At 38.9% G+C, this 18,586-nt stretch overlaps 2 protein-coding genes across 2 annotated transcripts; one reads left to right on the top strand and one right to left on the bottom strand.

The window, feature by feature from the left end:
• Positions 1-3,052: 3,052 nt before the first annotated feature.
• LOC111912280 (protein DA1-related 2-like) lies at positions 3,053-6,589 on the top strand. Its single transcript, XM_052768672.1, has 12 exons — positions 3,053-3,495; positions 3,735-3,877; positions 4,174-4,261; positions 4,344-4,455; positions 4,546-4,666; positions 4,779-4,862; positions 4,972-5,091; positions 5,168-5,380; positions 5,470-5,532; positions 5,615-5,730; positions 5,814-5,872; positions 5,938-6,589. The coding sequence occupies exons 1-12, from the start codon at positions 3,447-3,449 to the stop codon at positions 6,240-6,242; spliced, it is 1,473 nt and encodes a 490-aa protein (XP_052624632.1). The 5' UTR covers positions 3,053-3,446; the 3' UTR covers positions 6,243-6,589.
• Positions 6,590-6,747: 158 nt separating this feature from the next.
• LOC111912279 (ras-related protein Rab2BV) lies at positions 6,748-8,113 on the bottom strand. Its single transcript, XM_023908007.3, has 3 exons — positions 7,984-8,113; positions 7,653-7,843; positions 6,748-7,406 (listed from the first exon to the last, which is right to left on the bottom strand). The coding sequence occupies exons 2-3, from the start codon at positions 7,815-7,817 to the stop codon at positions 6,927-6,929; spliced, it is 645 nt and encodes a 214-aa protein (XP_023763775.1). The 5' UTR covers positions 7,818-7,843; positions 7,984-8,113; the 3' UTR covers positions 6,748-6,926.
• Positions 8,114-18,586: the final 10,473 nt, after the last annotated feature.

Here is an 18,586-nt window from a genome sequence, read left to right as displayed (position 1 = left end):
CACGTCGAGTATTCCTCTGACTCGATGAGTTCCACCTGGCAAGAATCGCGGGGCCACCCCGACTCAACTCGCCGAGTCCCAAGAACAACTCGGCGAGTTCTAACTCGAACTCAGACCCCTGACTCTCCCTGACTCACCGATTCATTCCCCCAACTCGACAAGTCCACTCACTGAGTGATTAACGGGCAACCTTCAAACTACTCGCCGATTCTGTTCTTCGGACTCGGCGAGTTCATGCCATGCACAAACTCAAAACGACTTCTGAGGTTAGATCTGTTCCATACAACTATAGATCTAGCCTTCCCAAGCATGATAATCACGTAAAGTTCGGACCTTGACACACATATAACATAGAAATGGTCCAAAATGGTGATTTAGCCCCAAAAATGACATTCTAAGCTCATGACTTCCAAAATGGCTCATAAATCTCCAAGGGTTAAGGTCTCTGGACCTCTTTGAGTCCAGATCCAAAGCACAAACTCGATAAGGGGACTAAATACTCTACATACTCTTCTTGTAAAGGGTTTAAAAACCCTAACTCTATGAATCAACACCCAAAACTGGAGAAGGTCCGAAGGAATACCTTAATATGAATCCTTTGATCTCTGAAGACACTAGATTTGCACTTCCTTCAGCCTTCTTTTGCCATGGTCACCTTCTCCTTCAAATTTCACCAACAAAAGATCAACAATGGCCTTTATTCTCCTCACAAGCGATCTAGGACTCTTTCTGGGGTGTGGTAGCCGCAATGGATGACCATAAGGGCCTTTAAATAGGTCTCAAACCCTGGAAATTAGGGTTTCATTAAACAGTGTGGACTCGCCGAGTCCACTCATGAACTCGCCGAGTCCAGCTGTGAACTCTCATACGAATCCGCGACCATACTTGGCGAGTCTAGACGCCAACTCGCCGAGTTCCCCCCTCAAAATTCAAAAATAAAGGAACAAAATCTCATACCTGGAAATCCGGGTGTTACACAATTCTCAAGCTAAGCCAAGTTATTACACTTTCTAAGTTGGAACATTGTATCCTATGAATTTTGTATCATACATTATAAGGGTGACAATGATACTTCCACTAGTATTGTCATATGTATGGCTATTCTTCATTTCTCGAAATTCAAAACTCCTTGAATTTTCTCAATGAAATAAGAATTCCAATTAATCCCACTAGATTTGGTATACTTATGGTCCACCTTTGTGTCTTGGAATTCAAAAATCCTTGAATTTTGTCATTAAAACAAGGATTCCATTTGAGAGATGCTTGTTTCAGCTCATAAATGAACTTCATAAGCTTTGACAATGTGTTTTCACCCATCCATATTTGTTATCTTCTTGAACATACATAAATACTTATACTTTTAAGGTCAAGTGTTTTATCAACCAAGATTCAAACTTACATGGATCGATTCTAACTCTCCATGTCATCCTTCCTTCTCGTACCTTTTAGGGCATGTCATGACTTCTGATAGCTGGCACCCTCTAATTGTCATCTATCGGTGACTCATTTACCTTAAAAATATAAATTCTATATAACAATGTCTATGTCGTCCTCTACCAAATATATTAGGAAGAATTGGAGGGATGTCAATATCATCAATAGCCTTTTCAATACCGAATTGAAAGTTAGGGCCAACCTTAGGTTCTTCGTTGGTTGACTCTTAAAGAGGTACCTCAAGATTCAAGAACATTGGAGATTATAAGACAGAGACAAATAAGGCTGTGAGATAGAGCTGCCGAGGGCAGAGAAGAGGGACTGAGGCCGGCGGCGTCCTGGTATTGGCGGCGATCAGAGTTGGATAAATGGGGCCTGACTTCTGTTAATCAAGAAATCAAAAATTCCGAAGGACACCGTGTAATTTTTGGTTTTTTAGGGTTTATTGTAACTCTATTTCTCTTTTTAGGGCTTTGTTTCCCTCAATTATAATTTTTATATAATCAATCTCAAACCTAAAAAATAAAAGATTTAGAATATAATATGAGAAGTTACAAATGATATTGTTATGAACATTATCTGTAAAAAAAGATTTTTATTATTTATTTTTGTTAACCACCAATTAACCGTCCGATTTTTTTTTATAGATTTTTTGGTCTAATCTATTCTTTTTTTTATACCGTCCGATTTTTTTTCATAGATTTTTTGGTCTAATCTATTCTTTTTTTTTATATGTTGCTGAAATGATATGATATTACATGTGTCAATTAAAAATATATCAGGTTATTATATAAAATGTAGAAAGAATTGCAATATAAAAGGTGTCCATGGACACCCTTAACCGCCATGATAATTACAATTTTGTTTAAAATTCTTGCCTCCTCTTTACATTCCTGCTAACATTTTTTTGAGTGAGATTTTAAAATCAATATTTTTATCAACTTTTAACATAGGAAAACTCCCTTATTTACTATCATATTTGAGCTAAACCACACTCTAATTCAAGATCAAACTAGGATTTATAAAAAAAAACATGTAAAAGAATTGTGTTTTTTTCAAAACTTAAACATTTGTCAAACGTCATTATATTCGGTTTATACTTTTCCTACAATGATTAGTTGTTTACTATTTGTAATTCAAACCTAGTTTATTGTAATGCGCCTAGCACTAAAATCTCGAATTTATGACCTCAAACACCATTTTTTTAATGCTCAAAAACCATATTCTCACATCTCAAAAGGGGAAAGATTCGTCATTTTTAACGTTTTTAGCATGAGACTTGATGAGCCGTTGACATGAAAAGTATGAAAAAGTTAAAGCAGGGGTAAAATATGTATATATTTAAATCATGAAGGACCTTTATGATTTTAGTGGTTTCTTTTTACCGGCAAAACTGTCTTTCAAAAAAACTAGTTTAATACACAGAAAACACAGCAAGCATTTTCTTGAAGATGCTAAGCTTCAAGATCACTCTCTCTCTCTCTCTCTCTCTCTCTCTCTCTCTCTCTCTCTCTCTCTCTCTCTCTCTCTCTCTCTCTCTCTCTCTCTCTCACACACACACACACACACACACACATCGGAGAGCTTGATTGATCGATTTCTTTTTATGGGGTGTCCAATAACCGTTAACTTTCTTGTTATGAAGATTCTCTAGCTATCTTTCTTGCTCCGATCTCTTCCACTTTCCGTTCTTTGCTTTCCCAAGCGAAGAATCTCTCTCTATTTCTCCCTCAATGAAAACTATCGCTTTCCTTTCCCTATCAGAGATTCCCAACTTCTTTACTTTCTCAAAAACACAAGCTTTATCAGCAATGATGCCTTTGTTCTTCTGCCTATCTATCTATCTACCTCTCTGCTACCGTTCTTTTTTCTTTCTCAGAGGACGCTTTCTCTGTCTCTCTCCCTCTCTGTCTGTCTCTCTCTCTTAGTCCTTTTCATTTACGCCTTCGCTTTTTTGCCTTCTTGGAACTCCGGTGGGAAATCTATACATACCTTCCCAAACCCCACCATTTATGTCTTCTTCCGGGAGCGTCAACCACCTTTCTCAGCGCTGTATTTACGGTATGGAGAAAACAAGAGTTTTTCATTTTTCGATCATGGAATCCATTTGGTTTTTGCGTTTTATAAATAACATCAGGAAATTAAATTGTTTGATGATATGCTTGTATATATGAATCTTAAAATGTAATACTTCCCGAATTAATTAGCATTTGCATGATTACCTTCTGGGTCTTGTTACATATGCAATTTTCCATTTGGGGGTTTAATTAACGCAGGCTACTTTGTTTCTTCACATGCAGAGAGGAAGTCCTGGTTTATGAGATGGCTGAGTAAGCTTTTCAAAGGTGGTTCTAATAATCGCAGGCAGGCTGCTACTACACATCCACCCCCACACTTTATAGGAGACGAAAACATGGTTTTACGTGCTCCTGTTAGATCCTTGGTAAATATACAATATATATATATATATATATATATATATATATATATATATATATATATATATATATATATATATATATATATATATATATATATATATATCTTGTTTTTTTTATATTGATGGGAAAACCAACAACAAAAATAAAACTTTGCGTGAACTCTAATAATGTCATCTGGTAGCAAAAAAGTAGAAAAGTTTGTTTTTGTATCATAGTGCATAGAAGCATATATGCACTTTTTTGTTTAATTCCCTGAAATTACGTCATACGTTTCTAAATGCCTAAAATTCTATATTAGGACAATCGCTCAAGGACTGATAAAGAGAAGGAAGAATTAGATCGAGCAATTTCACTTTCTTTAGCCGAAGGTTTAAAGAAACCAAATGGTATCTTAATTAATCTTGTCCTTCAAATAATCAATGTTGTTAATTGATCACAGGTAATTATAAATTTCCTGCATTTGTACAGGATATGGATGGCGAGCTAAAAATGACGATGATCTTGCAAAATCAGTTCAAGATGACCTTCACTCATCACATCCTCCATATGTTCATAGAGAATATCAGCCAACGGGATATAGGTATACTTTAATTAATTATGATCCCTTTTCATCAAATCATATCAATCGTGAATTCTTTAAAATCGTTTCATATATATGTTTATTTTTTAGAATATGTGGTGGTTGCAACCTTGACATTGGTTATGGAAATTACTTGGGATGCATGGGAACATTTTTCCATCCTGAATGCTTTTGTTGTCGTGCTTGTCGTTACCCAATCACAGAACATGAGGTGATTAACATTAGTCTTCCCATTTGGTCAAATGCATGATTTGGTTTTTACAAGTCAAATTGTGTTGAATGTTTTCTTATTAATTAATTAGTTTCTTTTCTTTTGATTCAAGTTCTCTTTATCAGGGAAGGATGCATACCACAAGTCTTGTTTCAAAGAGCTTACGCATCCCAAGTGTGAAGTCTGCTTTCAATTTGTAATGAATTATATATAAAACCCTCCCTTTCTTTAATTTGTCCACTTAACTAATTTTTTTAGATTTCGAATCAAATGCTAAATGTGAATCTAACTTTTCAATTATAAAGATTCCCACAAATGGAGCTGGGTTGATTGAGTATCGATGCCACCCCTTCTGGTCCCAGAAATACTGTCCTGTACATGAACATGATAACACAGCAAGATGCTGTAGTTGTGAACGATTGGAGGTATATATATATAGTTAATTTCTGGAATCTTTTCACATTTTTATTTATTTTTAATATTTGTGAATTTTATATATAGTCTGTGAATGTGAGATACATATCTTTGGGAGATGGCCGGAGTTTATGTTTGGAGTGCATGGAATCTGCAATAATGGACACTGGTGATTGCCAACCACTTTACCACACAATTAGGGATTACTATGAAGGAATGAACATGAGACTTGATCAACAAATTCCCATGTTACTTGTTGAAAGACAAGCCCTTAATGAAGCCATTGTTGGGGAAAAACATGTAAAAAAGTTCATTCTGTTTTCCATTTTCCAGTTTCGAGTTCTTTTTTTCATCTCAAATCTTCTGATATAAAAATGGCCTTTTTTCAGGGCTTCCATCATATGCCTGAAACAAGAGGCCTTTGTCTTTCCGAGGAGCAAACTGTTACAAGTGTAAGTTTAGTCATGTATTTGAATTTTGAACTATCGTCTTCATGTGGTTTTCTATCGTCTGAGTTTTGTGGTTTGATTTCAGATACAGAAAAGGCCGAAAATTGGGGGTCATGCGATGATAGGAATGAAAACTCAACATCAGAAATTGACTCGAAAATGTGAAGTAACAGCGATTCTTGTTCTTTATGGTCTCCCGAGGTAATGTTTCATGATTTTTTTTTTCTCTTTTCTATGAACGATCGACTAGATTTTGAAACTGATGTCACGAACTCAAATTGCAGATTACTAACCGGTGCGATTCTTGCTCACGAGTTGATGCACGGCTGGTTACGTCTTAAAGGTAATCTGAAAACATTTGTTTATTGAAAAATACTTAGGGTTTATGAGTTTTTTCGAAATTGACAGGGTATAGGAACCTTAATCCGGATGTAGAAGAAGGTATCTGTCAGATGCTTTCGTATATGTGGCTTGAATCGGAGATTATGCCCGGATCGACTTCATCAGCTCCGTCGTCATCTTCTTCGGTTTCAAAGAAAGGTGGGAAATCTAGGGTTGAGAATAAATTGGGTGAATTTTTTATGCATCAGATTGCCCATGATGCTTCGCCGGCATACGGAGGAGGATTTAGGGCTGCTAATGCCGCCGTGAATACATATGGCCTCCGTAGTACGCTTGATCACATTCGGCTAACCAGAAGCTTTCCCCTGTGATATTCTTCAAGATTCAGTTCACTCCTGTATTTGCAGGTTTACTAAATTGTCCCTCGAGGATTGAGTTATTAATGGAGGCTTTACCAAGGAACCCAAGTTTTTGTGGGGTCATTTTGGGGAATACACATACACACACGAGGAAGATGACAGGACAAATAAGTGTTTTTATTTTATTTATCTTTTAATAAACTTCGAAGTGTTTTCTTTCTCTTTCTATTACTATTTGGTATTGAGGTATTGTATTTGACTATTTGTATTTGTATTTGGAATTAACACACAAAAAAATGTACTTGAGAAACTAACACACAATTTATTAAAGAATGGAGTATAGCATCCATTTACGTTCATACTCCAAATATTTGATTGCATTTGGGTTTTGAAAAATTCATGTATGTGGGGGTAAACCAATTTTTTCCAACAGTTGACATGTAAGTGATAACCCCAATTTAAAAAAAAAAAAAAAAAAAAAAAAAATACATACACAGGTCTTCTCTGTTCTCTCAACCTATTTTTGTCTCTTAAAATCCTCTACACGATTCTTCATCTCCTTTACTTTCCCTCTTTCATTTTCTTGCGTCCCATCAATGGGAAAGGCTTGAACTTACAACCAAATGTTCAAGCCATCACGTTGAGTGTCTTTTCGAGTACTCAAATTAACGTGTTAACCAAAAACATACACATGACTTAATTAGAACAACAATTCCCCTTTGAATCTTTCACGCCATTCTCAACCTTAATGGTAGTACCTTTCGTAGGAATAGAAGCAGCTGCTTCCTGAGCAGCCAAGGCTTTCTTGCTTACTATATGATAAATATCAAGTAAAATTGTTTGGAAAGCCTTCTCGACATTATTTGCATCAAGTGCAGAAGTTTCTAGGAATGCCAGCTCTTCTTTTTCTGCCAACTGTTGAGCATCGGTTTCTGAAACAGCTCTAAGATGGTTTAAATCGGATTTGTTTCCAGCTAACATGAGGACGATGTTGGAATCTGCATGTTCCCTAAGCTCACGAAGCCACCTTAAAACGTTGTCAAATGATTGTTTTTTTGTAATGTCGTAAACCAAAAGAGCACCTACTGCTCCTCTGTAATAAGCACTTGTGATTGCTCGATACCTCTCTTGACCTGCTGTGTCCCATATTTGTGCCTTCACTGTCTTCCCCTCCACCTGCATCGCATTATCAATCTCTGTGGGTCATTTCAACAAACATCTTTCCGGCACTATAAAAATATACATCGATTTTACTTTTCTGGTGTGTTTATTAAGACCAATCTTATGATAAAACATGTTCATGCATTGAAATGCAACATTGCAAACAATCTATTCTGGTGTAAGCGTGATATAAAAGAGAAATTAATGTCGATGTAGGATTCCATGAAAGAATTTGAACAAACTTGGGAGGAAGCAACAAACCTGAAGAGTCCTGGTAGCGAATTCAACACCAATGGTGGATTTAGATTCCAAACAGAACTCATTCCGGGTGAATCTAGAAAGTATGTTTGATTTTCCGACACCCGAATCCCCGATTAAGACAATCTTGAATAAGTAATCATACTCGTGATCCACCTTATACGCCATTCCTTCTGTTTGTACTCGTCACAAACCTAGAAATTTGGGGAAAGAGAAAAAGTTAATCACCAAAAGAAACCCATATGCAACAGCAACAAATGTGGGATCGGTCTTTTCTTCCTTGGAACCCATAGTTTTTGTAAAGAAAAATGATAAGAAAATTCAAGAAGCTAACCATGCAGGAACGTGCGATGAAGAAAAACAGTAAAAAAAGATTAGATTTCCAGACGATTGAGAGAAAGAGAGAGAGAGAGAGAAAGGGTGGAGAAGGAGGATCCCAAAACAGAGGAACCCAATGAACAGGAATTTTAAACGGGGGGAACAATCAAGAAATTGTATTGAACTAAAAATATTCACTAACATCCTCTAGTTTATGTTTGAAATACAAAAAAGACCTGCAAGATAATTATATTTTCCCAAAAAGAACCATGTAACTAAACAAACAAAGATACAGATGCCAAAAACAAATCTTCTCCCTCAAAAGCCATTGTTCATCTTTGTTTAAGAGAAAATAATTTGTTCGGGTAACAAAGTATCCAAATGAAAAAAAAAAAACCATCGGACTTTTCTTTGTGTACGTATCATTAGTAAACTATAGACTGTGTATACATATGTGTATATGACTGTTAAAGTTTAAATTTTGTTTGAAAAATATCATTGGTATTATCAACATAACAAGTTACTAACCATGTAGCATGATACTGTCGTCCCAATTCTCACGTATCTAAAGTGATGGGTATGCAATCAAGAAAATTGTCATATAATATACTACATCAATGAGGCAGGTTGTCTACACAGGTAAGATAAAAGCCGTATGACTAATAATTACAATACTCGGTATTGATTTTCGATCAAATTTGTTATTCGGAAAATCGAAAACCATACCGGTCGGTACGGGTTCCGTCACAAGCGCATCCCTAATTATATTTACCATTTTTTATAGTTCTTGATGTTTAAACTGACTTAATATTAACTTTTAGATTCACAACTTATTTATTTTATAATTTATAAAAATAACAAGCAAATCAAAATTTTCATTAAATACAATGCGATTATGCGACCACTCATAAATCACAATTTCAGTTCTCCACGTATCACAGTATATATTACATCTAATTCTTGTTTAAAAAAACCAGTTGAAGAATTGCGAGTTTTTTCTCTACCAATCGAAATCACATTTTACTCTATCAAATTTGGCAGATAAAACCATACCTTTAGAACTCAATAGAACATTCAAACCACATTCTAATTTGGGTTTAAAGTTTTTGGATTCGAGACCACCAAACTTTGATTCCAATCTTTAATCTGTGAGACCGTATAAAAAACAATTATACTAATGGGCTATACAATAAAATAATACAAAGACTAATATCCGCTAACAGCCCCCCGCAGTACGAATGAGAGAATCAAGAACATTCAAGGTGAACCGAAAATCAAGAAATATCGGTGAGGGAAGACTTTTCGTTAAGATGTCAGCATATTGAGAAGATGATGGAACATGAAGAACCCATACCTGCCTTATAGCCACTTTGTCTCTAACAAAATGAAGGTCAATCTCAATATACTCGATACGCTGATGTTGAACCATATTAGACGACATGTAAACTTCACTAACATTGTCACAGTAATGAAATTCAAGAAGCAAATTATGAATCCAACATGTCTCAATAATAGTGTTGGCCACACCTCGATACTCGGCCCCAACATTGGAATGGGAGGTCGTACTCCAACATTTAAATGACCGTGAAGGAAGATTGTATCCAAGAAAGACATAATAACCGATGTGGATCGTCTAGTAACAGGACAACCTGCCCAATCTGTCTCCGAATATGCAATAAGATCACGAGATGTAAAACTAAACAACCTGAGACCATGATGTCTAGTACCACAAACGTATCGAAGAATGCACTTGAGAGCAGTGAAGTGAGGTTCTTGTGGGTTGTGCCTGTATAAGCAGACCTACTGAATAACATAAGTGATGTTTGGACGAGTGAATGTGAGATACTGAAGAGCACCGACAAAACTTCAATACAACATAGGGTCAGCAATATGGGGACCAAAGCCATCAAATTTAGCAAAGAGGTCTGCAGGTGTACGAGCTGGCTTGCAATTTAGCATAGATACGTGCTAAAGGATCCCGGTGACATATTTCCACCGAGACAAGAACATGACATTGTCAGAGCGAGTAATAGAAATCCAAAGGAAATAATACAGATCGCCCAAGTCCATCATAGAGAACTTGGTGCTAAGGATCGATATGAGATGAGTCAGCAACAAACAAGGTGACCCTATAAGAATAATATCATCCACATATAGTTGAAAATACCCAATATGACTGCCATGCGGGTGTTACATTTACCCCCCCCCCCCCCCCCCCCCTTAGGATGATTACGTCCCGGAGTCATCAACAAAACAAGGCTTGTTGAATAACTCCATAAGTTGTCTTTTCATCCTAGGTAATAACCGTAACCCTTATGTCTTTTCTAACGAGTTTCTAACTCTTGGACTTCTTGACTGCTGGCGATGCTCAATCTTGCACCCGCTCTCTATCTCACGTTGCACTTTCAATCGTGACCTTCAAGTCACAATATTGATCCTTATTGGAGACTCCTGCTCCTTTGTAAACATACTTTACTTCGATTATTGTAACATGCCAATGAGTCAAGTTCTAATGATCTCTCATCGTATGATGCAACGCTTAGACTAAGGTCTTTTAGAGTGAAATTCCAAAACGGAATATACCTTCCTTCATGTTCTAATGTGATATAATCACATTCTAGCATGTAACATTTCTAGCTACAAGTTTCTTACTTTCACAGTGATTGCGATACTTTTATTGATCGCTTCAATTATCTTTCACTACAATATTCTGGATTAAGTCATATGCTACATCGAACTTGGTTCTCTAAACCACGTAGAATACATATCTTAGTCGGACTCGATATGATATGACCACTAGGGTGGGAATAATAATCATCATCTTGTTAGTCATTACCAAAATGATGGTGATGACATACATGAATCAAACAAAATCAATTACTAGCGCCTTGGTAACCTTGTGACTTTCCCTGATCCAAGTGCGAGTACTGTGCTTCCGCTAGTATAGGCCTCTTCTACCTTTCACGCATACCCATACTCGCCCCAAGTATTGTCGCGTAGTTCTCCAAGTGACCATACAAGTATTTCACATAGTTACTTAACACATTGGATAACATAACTAAGGTTTATATTATTTCTTGAAACGATTACATAGATGTTCAAGTTCACTCTACACTAGGCCTCTTATAATAGCTACACCACATGATACTATCTATATGGCTACTTCATATCCCGATCTTTGGATATATATATATATATATATATATATATATATAGATCGTCACTCCCGATCCCTTTCATCGTCGCCTGCTTCATTAAGGATCGTCTGGAATGCTCTTGCTTTCGGCTTTGGTAGTGCATTCAGCCTTGCTGCTTCATTTTTCTTCGGGAAATCTTTTGACATATGCCCCTTCTCTCCGTATCCGTAGCATACCTTGTCATTAAGCATACAATCTCTGGAATAGTGACCGATCCTCCCACACTTGTAACAAGTCACTTATCCCTCGCATTTTCCATAATGCTTCTTCTTGCACTTTTCACACCACTTGGCTCCATACTTTTGGTCATCCGGGTTGGACTTTGAGAATCTTCCTTTCTTATCGGATCTTGAGGATCCTTCAAGCTTCCTCTTTTCTCCCGCCTTATCTTTTTCTAGACCCTTTTCTCATATATGGGTCTCTACATTCTTAGCTGCCCAGATGGCGGCTCTCAAGGTGGTATGCTTATGTTTATGTTTCTGATAGGTACGTTCTTAGTGAATTCTTTTCCTACCCTTGGGTTATTCGACTCAGGAGCGAGTTGGTCCTTTGTATCTCAGTCTTTTAGTAGGGATTTTGATATGACCCTTGGCGAGCTGGAGTGTTCGTTGCATGTTTCTATCGCCAACGAACATGGGATTTATGTATCCAGAGTGTATCATGGTTGTATGTTGGAGATCTTTGGGGTGCCTTATCCGATTGATTTGATCCCTATCCCCATGGGGGAAGTATGCGTGATAGTAAGGATGGATTGGCTAAGGTTTGGTGCTATGATTGACTGCGAGGGTCATCGGGTTTTAGTTCGAACCCCAAGTAGGGGAGAACTTGTCATCTATGGAGAGGGTAACAAGATTGGGTTAGGGTTTTGTTTGGTAGCCAGGGCACGAAATTATATTTAACATGGTTGTATGGGTTATCTTGTCTATATGGTTGATACACGGGTTGGGGATCAGACATTAGTTTCAGATGTGCTAGTTGTTAGGGAGTTTGCTAATGTGTTGCCGGAAGAGTTATCATGTGTGCCTCCTGAGAGGCAGGTTGAGTTCAAGATTGACTTAGTGCCAGGTGTGGCTCCGATTTCCAAGGCGCCGTACTGTTTCGCACCACATGAGATGGAGGAATTGTCCTCTCAGCTTCAGGAGCTATTAGGCAAGCAGTTCATCCGACGGATCAGTTCGCCATGGGGAGCCCCGATATTGTTCTTCAAGAAGAAGGATGGTTCACACCGGATGTGCATTGATTACCGGGAGTTGAATAAGTTGATGGTGAAGAACCGTTATCCCCTTCCGCATATTGATGACCTATTTGATCAGCTGTAGGGTGCTTCTTGGTTCTTCAGTAATGATCTGAGGTTGGGGTACCATCATGCGAGGGTTAGAAAGGAGGACGTGGAGAAGACCGCGTTTCAGACTCGTTATGGTCATTATGAGTTCATGGTGATGCCATTTAGGCTCACCAATGCGCCTTTGGTGTTTATGGACTTGATGAATAAGGTGTGTAGGCCAATGCTCGATCGATCAATTATTGTTTTTATTAATGATATCTCGGTGTATTCCAAGACCAGAGACCAACATGATGAGTAGCTTCGAGAGCTTTTAGGAGTATTCAGGAGAGAGCGATTGTATGCCAAGTTTTCGAAGTGTGAGTTTTGGTTATGAGAGGTCCAGTTTGTTGGGCATCTCGTTAACCAAAACAAGATTTTGGTAAATCCGACCAAGATTGAGGCCGTGATGCAGTCAGAGGTTCCAAAGTCTCCCTCAAAGATCAGGAGTTTCTTTGGTTTAGCATGATATTATAGGAGATTTATGAGGGATTTCTCCAATATTTGTGTACCCTTTCACTTGTCTAACGAGGAAGGGCATGGATTTCTGATGGGGCCATGAGTAGCAGACATCATTTGAGACACTGCGTCAGAGGTTATGCGAGGCCCCAATGTTGACCCTTTTGGAGGATGTCGAGGATTTTTTTTTGTATTTTATGATGCATCCATCACTGGTTTAGGGTGTATCTTATGCATAGAGGGAGAGTGATTACGTATGCTTCTCGTCAGCTAAAGCTGCATGAGGCACGATATCCTACTCATGATCTGAGTAGGGGCGGTAGTGTTTGCTCTCAAGATTTGACGACACTACTTGTATGGGATTTGGTGCACCATCCACACTTATCACAAGAGTTTACGATATCTTATGGACCAAATGAACTTGAACACGAGACAAAATAGGTGGCTTGACATGGTAAAGGATTATGACTACGAGATCCTTTACAATCTGGGTAAAGTGAATGTAGTTGTAGATGCTTTGAGCCACAAGTCAATTGGATTTTCGGCTAGGGGTATGTGTATGAGGATATCCATTGATTCTCCACTTTTGGATTTGATCAAAGGGACATAGGTAGAAGGATTCAAGAAGGAGAACTGAAAACAGGAGAAGATCAGGGGCAAGATCGACAGATTTGTCACCGATCAGCGGGGATTGTTAACCTGGTGTGGTCGGGTATGGGTTCCGGTTTCTGGCGGGGTCAGACATACAGTTTTGGCAGAGACACATAAGTCTTGTTTTTCGATACACCTAGGAGCTACCAAGATGTATCATGATTTGAGACTAAGTTACAGGTGGTCGTGTTTGAAGAGGGAGATAACTTGGTACGTTGAGAGGTGCTTGACTTGTAGGATGGTCAAGGCTGAGCACCAAAGGCCGCATGGAAAGTTGTAGCCTTTGGAAGTCCCCATGTGGAAGTAGGAACAGAGCATCATGGATTTTATCACCAAGCTACCTAGGACTGCCAAGGGTTTTGATGCTATCTGGTTCATCGTGGATTTGTTGACCAAGAATGCCCACTTTTCGGCCAGACGGGAGAGGTCCTTGGTCAAAAAATTGGTCGATGTGTATGTTTGTGAGATTGTTGCTTGTCATAGGGTCCCGGTTTCCATTATATCAGACCGAGATGGTCGGTTCACTTCACGATTATGGCTGAAGTTCCACGAGGAACTGGGTACGAGGCTGCATTTCAACACGACTTATCATTCGCAGACTGATGGCCAAAGTGAGCAGACCATCCAGACAATTGAGGATATGTTGCGGGCTCGTATCATAGATTTTAGTGGGAGTTAGGATTCCTACCTACTTCTTTCATAGTTATTACTCCAGCATTGGTGCACCGCCTTTCGAGCTTCTATATGGTCGGAAATGTCGTACCCCAGTTTTTTGGGGGGAGGTCGGTCACAGAGTCATGGGAAGGACTGAGGTATTCATCCAAAACATAGAGCTCATCCAATAGATCAGGTAGAGATTACAGATCGCTTAGATTCGGCAGAGGAGCCATGTCGACTGTTGAAGATCAAAGTTGGAGTTCCAGTTCGGCGATATGTTGCTACTGAAGGTATCACCCTGGAAGGGTGTGATACGCTTCAGGAAGATGGGGAAATTGGGTCCCCGATATATTGGACCATTACGTATGATCGCCAGGGCAGGAAGGGTGGCCTACCAGTTGGATTTGTCGAGTGAGATCAGTCAGATCCACAACACTTTGTTATGTATGATCCCATGTGCATGAGAATGATTGCAAAATGGCCCATAGTGGCATTTTGGTAATTTGGGTCGAGACTTAGTATGTTGGGCGTATGCTTCGTACGCAAGGCGTACATGCGAGAGCTTAGTACGCTGGGTATATATTGCGTACGCAGGGCGTACATACGGGTTTCAAACCTTAAAATTTAGGGTTTGGACCCTATTTAAACATCTTTATGGCCCCGGGACCTCCACCCTCATCAGCCTCCACTTAAAAATCGTCTCTCTAGCTAACACTAAGTGAGAAGAGTGCATCTTAAGATCATTTGTGTGTTTTGGTGGCATTCTTGAAGAAAAAGAATGTGGTAGAAAGAAATTGGAGCTTAGAAGGAGTTTAGATATGGAATTCTCACCTTGCTAGCAACCTTCAGGAGGTAAAAAGCTCCTAGCTTGATCATCCTTTCTTGTAGATCTAAATATTCCTCCATATACAGAATTTTTAGTCCCAACCTTTGTGATTCTTGAGCATGGCATGCTCTTGATCAAATAAGTTGTCCTTTCAGACCCAATGAGGGGTCTTGAGTCATAAAAATGAGATCTTGATGCTTAGTTCTTCCCCATGCATGCTCAAAAAGGTCTGTAGGTGTTAAGAAGTTGGGATTGTTTATATTAAGCACTTAATGGACATGCAAAGTCATAAACTTGGAAACTTTATGACTCTCAGTGGTATTTTGGCCTTGGATCTGCATTTAGACGTAAAAAGTCAAAGTATTAAGCTTTTAAGTGGTTAAGAAGAAAACATGTGCATACGTTGGCAATACCAAATGGTACGATGCACGTATGTAAGTTGATCCCCGATGCCTCGGACCATGAGTACGCCCCACGTACATCCGAAGTAAACCCCGCGTACGAGGCCTAAGTTGACTCGGCAGGGTTGACTCGGTTGATTTGTTGATTTTGACAAGTTTTGACCAAGTGTATTTTGGGAAAAATGTTATTACTTTAGAATGGGAAATGTTTTGATATTTAGGAGTCGGGTAGAGCCGATAGTCAGAGTAGGGATTTATTCAAACTACATTCAGACTAAGAGGTGAGTCTTCCTCATTGTACCATGGGTCAAAGGCACCAGTGTCGGCCCACTAGATTTTGTATGCTAGTTATATGATAGTGATATGCTAGTATACAACTAATTGTAGAACTATATGATTATCTGTATTTGCTAGCTTTGTGTTTATGTTTATGTTACATATGTCGACATATTGTGTTGGTTTGAGTCATTCTTGCTTTGTGTTGTAGGCCAAGACACCCGAGGACGACCAAATATGTTGTAGGCCCTGCGAGGCGGTCCAGTCAGGCCGAAGGCCTGTAGAGCAGTCTGGATAGGATGTAGGCCCTGCAAGGTAGTCCAGTCTTGTCAAAGGCTCGTAGAGCGGTCCAGATAGGTTGTAGGCCCTGCGAGGCGGTCTAGTTAGGCTGGCTACTCATATTTGTATGCTTTTTTTGTTATGTAGTGTGTTGGTACTTTCGGGGAACTCACTAAGCTTTGGCTTACAATTTAGTTTATGGTTTCAAGTACTTTAGAGGATCGTGGGAAAGCGAAGGTGTGATCGTGCACAACTTCCTATTTTATGTCACTGGGTTTTGGGAAACTTTGATTTTGAAATAATTCTTTTGAAACAATGACTATTTTTGTAGACAATACTAGTTAATGATTGATTTTGAAAATTTTAAATTTCTTTGATTTTTGGAGTGTTACACAAAGGCACCAATGCCGGCCCATTATTTTGTTATGTAGAATGCTAGCTGTATGTGATTGTTACATATATGTTTGTATGATCTGGTTGAAATAAACCCCAAGGCGGGGCCCATTATGGTATGATCGGGTTGAAATAAACCCCAGGTCGGGGCCCACTATCGTATGACCAGGTTGAAATAAACACCAGGGCGAGCCCCACTGTCATATGATCGGGTTGAAATAAACTCCAGGGCGGGGCTCACTATCGTATGATAGGGTTGAAATAAACTCCAGGTCAACCCCATGGTTGGGCCCATATTTGTTTATTAGGTTGGAATATACCCCAGGTGTAACACCCTGTTTTGAGCTGTTTCATAATTCGGGGCCATAAACTGAAGATCAAATATCATAAGGATTCGGGCTTTGGGAAAAAGAGTTTTAGACCCGTTTGGATGTGGGGAGTGTAGACTATTTGATCAAAGAGTTTGATTTGTGCTTTGGAGCCCAAGGGTACAATTGTAAAGTGATAGTTCAGGCCTTTTACAAATTATAGATTTTAGTTATGAGAGTTCTAAGGCTAATGAGAGATGATAGGATTGTAGAGCTTCTCATTACCTTTCTGTGGATATAAGGATCGTTGAAATAGGGCTTAGAACGAAGAAGTTATGGTCGTCGGAAGTTTGGTGGTTTTAGGGATAAGCCTAGTATGTTGTGCATACAAGGAGTACGTTGGGTGTACTAGGATGGTTGATAACAGAGGGACCTTGGAGTACGTTGGGGGTGCTCTATTCAGGTGAAAGCCCTAATTTAGTGTCTTGGACCCTATTTAAAGGCCTTAACTTATGAGCAAACCCTATTATCTTCAGCCTCCATCAACCTTAACCCTAAAAGCGAAACCATAGCCTTCATTTGAACATTCTTGGGGCTTTTGAGTGATTTAGAGTGTTTTTGGTACACATTGAAGAGGAAGGAGCTCATTAGAGAAATGTTGGTTAGCGTGGAACTTGTGGATCCAAAATTTATGCATCTTGATCTATCTTTTGGAGGTATAAAGTCTTAACCATGATGACTTCTCTTGTAGATATAGTTTGGGAGGTATTGTTATGTTTTGGTCTGAAGATTGTGGTTCTTATGAGTAGAAGTTACTCCAGAACCTTTTAGTCGTATATTTGGTCCTTATTGAGGTCATTAGGTCATAAAGTTTGGATCTTGAGGAGTATTATCCTCTCATGCAAGAATTGGTGACCTTTTTATGAAGTTAGGGAGTTTGGATTGTGGTTTGGACCCCATTAAGCCATGCAAAGTCATAAAGTCAAAAACTTTATGACTTAAGACACCCCTTAAGGGATAGATTTGTGTTTGGATGTTTTGGTCTTAACCATTAAGAGCTTAATATGAGTTTTAGCCATCTGATGAGTACGCTGGGCGTACATAGGCATACACTCAGCGTAATGCATGGATTCCTCGAGTTACGCTTTAGTGACTTGTACGTTATGCAGCAGCGGGCAGTACATAGGGCGTACGCTTCTGGTATGCGGGGCGTACCCCCGAGAAGTTAATTTTAGGCCTTTTGGAGGATGGGCCATGGAGTATTGGACAATATACGGGAAGGGTAAAATGGTCTTTTACCCATTGGAAAAATAAATTATAGATTGGACCTTGGATTTTGAGAGTTGTCTTAATTATTGCTTAAGGATAACTTGTTATGTTCAGTGTGGGGCTTTCGGTAGCAGCATACTGTGTATCTCGATTATCTCAGATTGAGGTGAGTCTTCTCCCTGTGCTTGTGAGTTGAAGGCACCAATGTCGGCTCACTAAATTATGTATGTAGGATGTTAGTTGTCTTTGTGACTCTTGCATGTTTATATGAACCTGTGTGGTAATATATATATATATATATATATATATATATATATATATATATATATATATGTGTGTGTGTGTGTGTGTGTGTGTGTGTGTGTATGTGTGCTGACCACCTGGGTCTTGTTTGTTGTTACCATGATATGTGTTACTATATAGATATTGAGACTTCATGTAGTATCCAGGGTTGTTGATAACCCACCGGGCGTGCTGTTTGCCTACTGAGATTTCGGGTAGTCGCCAGGGTTGCTGATAACACAGAGAGCATGTTGTTTGCTCACTGAGACTTCGGGTTGTCTCCAGGGTTGTTAATAACTC

The sequence above is a fragment of the Lactuca sativa genome, chromosome 2 (assembly GCF_002870075.4).
Source record: "Lactuca sativa cultivar Salinas chromosome 2, Lsat_Salinas_v11, whole genome shotgun sequence".
NCBI classification, from domain to species: domain Eukaryota; kingdom Viridiplantae; phylum Streptophyta; class Magnoliopsida; order Asterales; family Asteraceae; genus Lactuca; species Lactuca sativa.
Note: the sequence above shows the minus strand (reverse complement) of the source record. Positions and strands in the feature narration are given on the sequence as shown.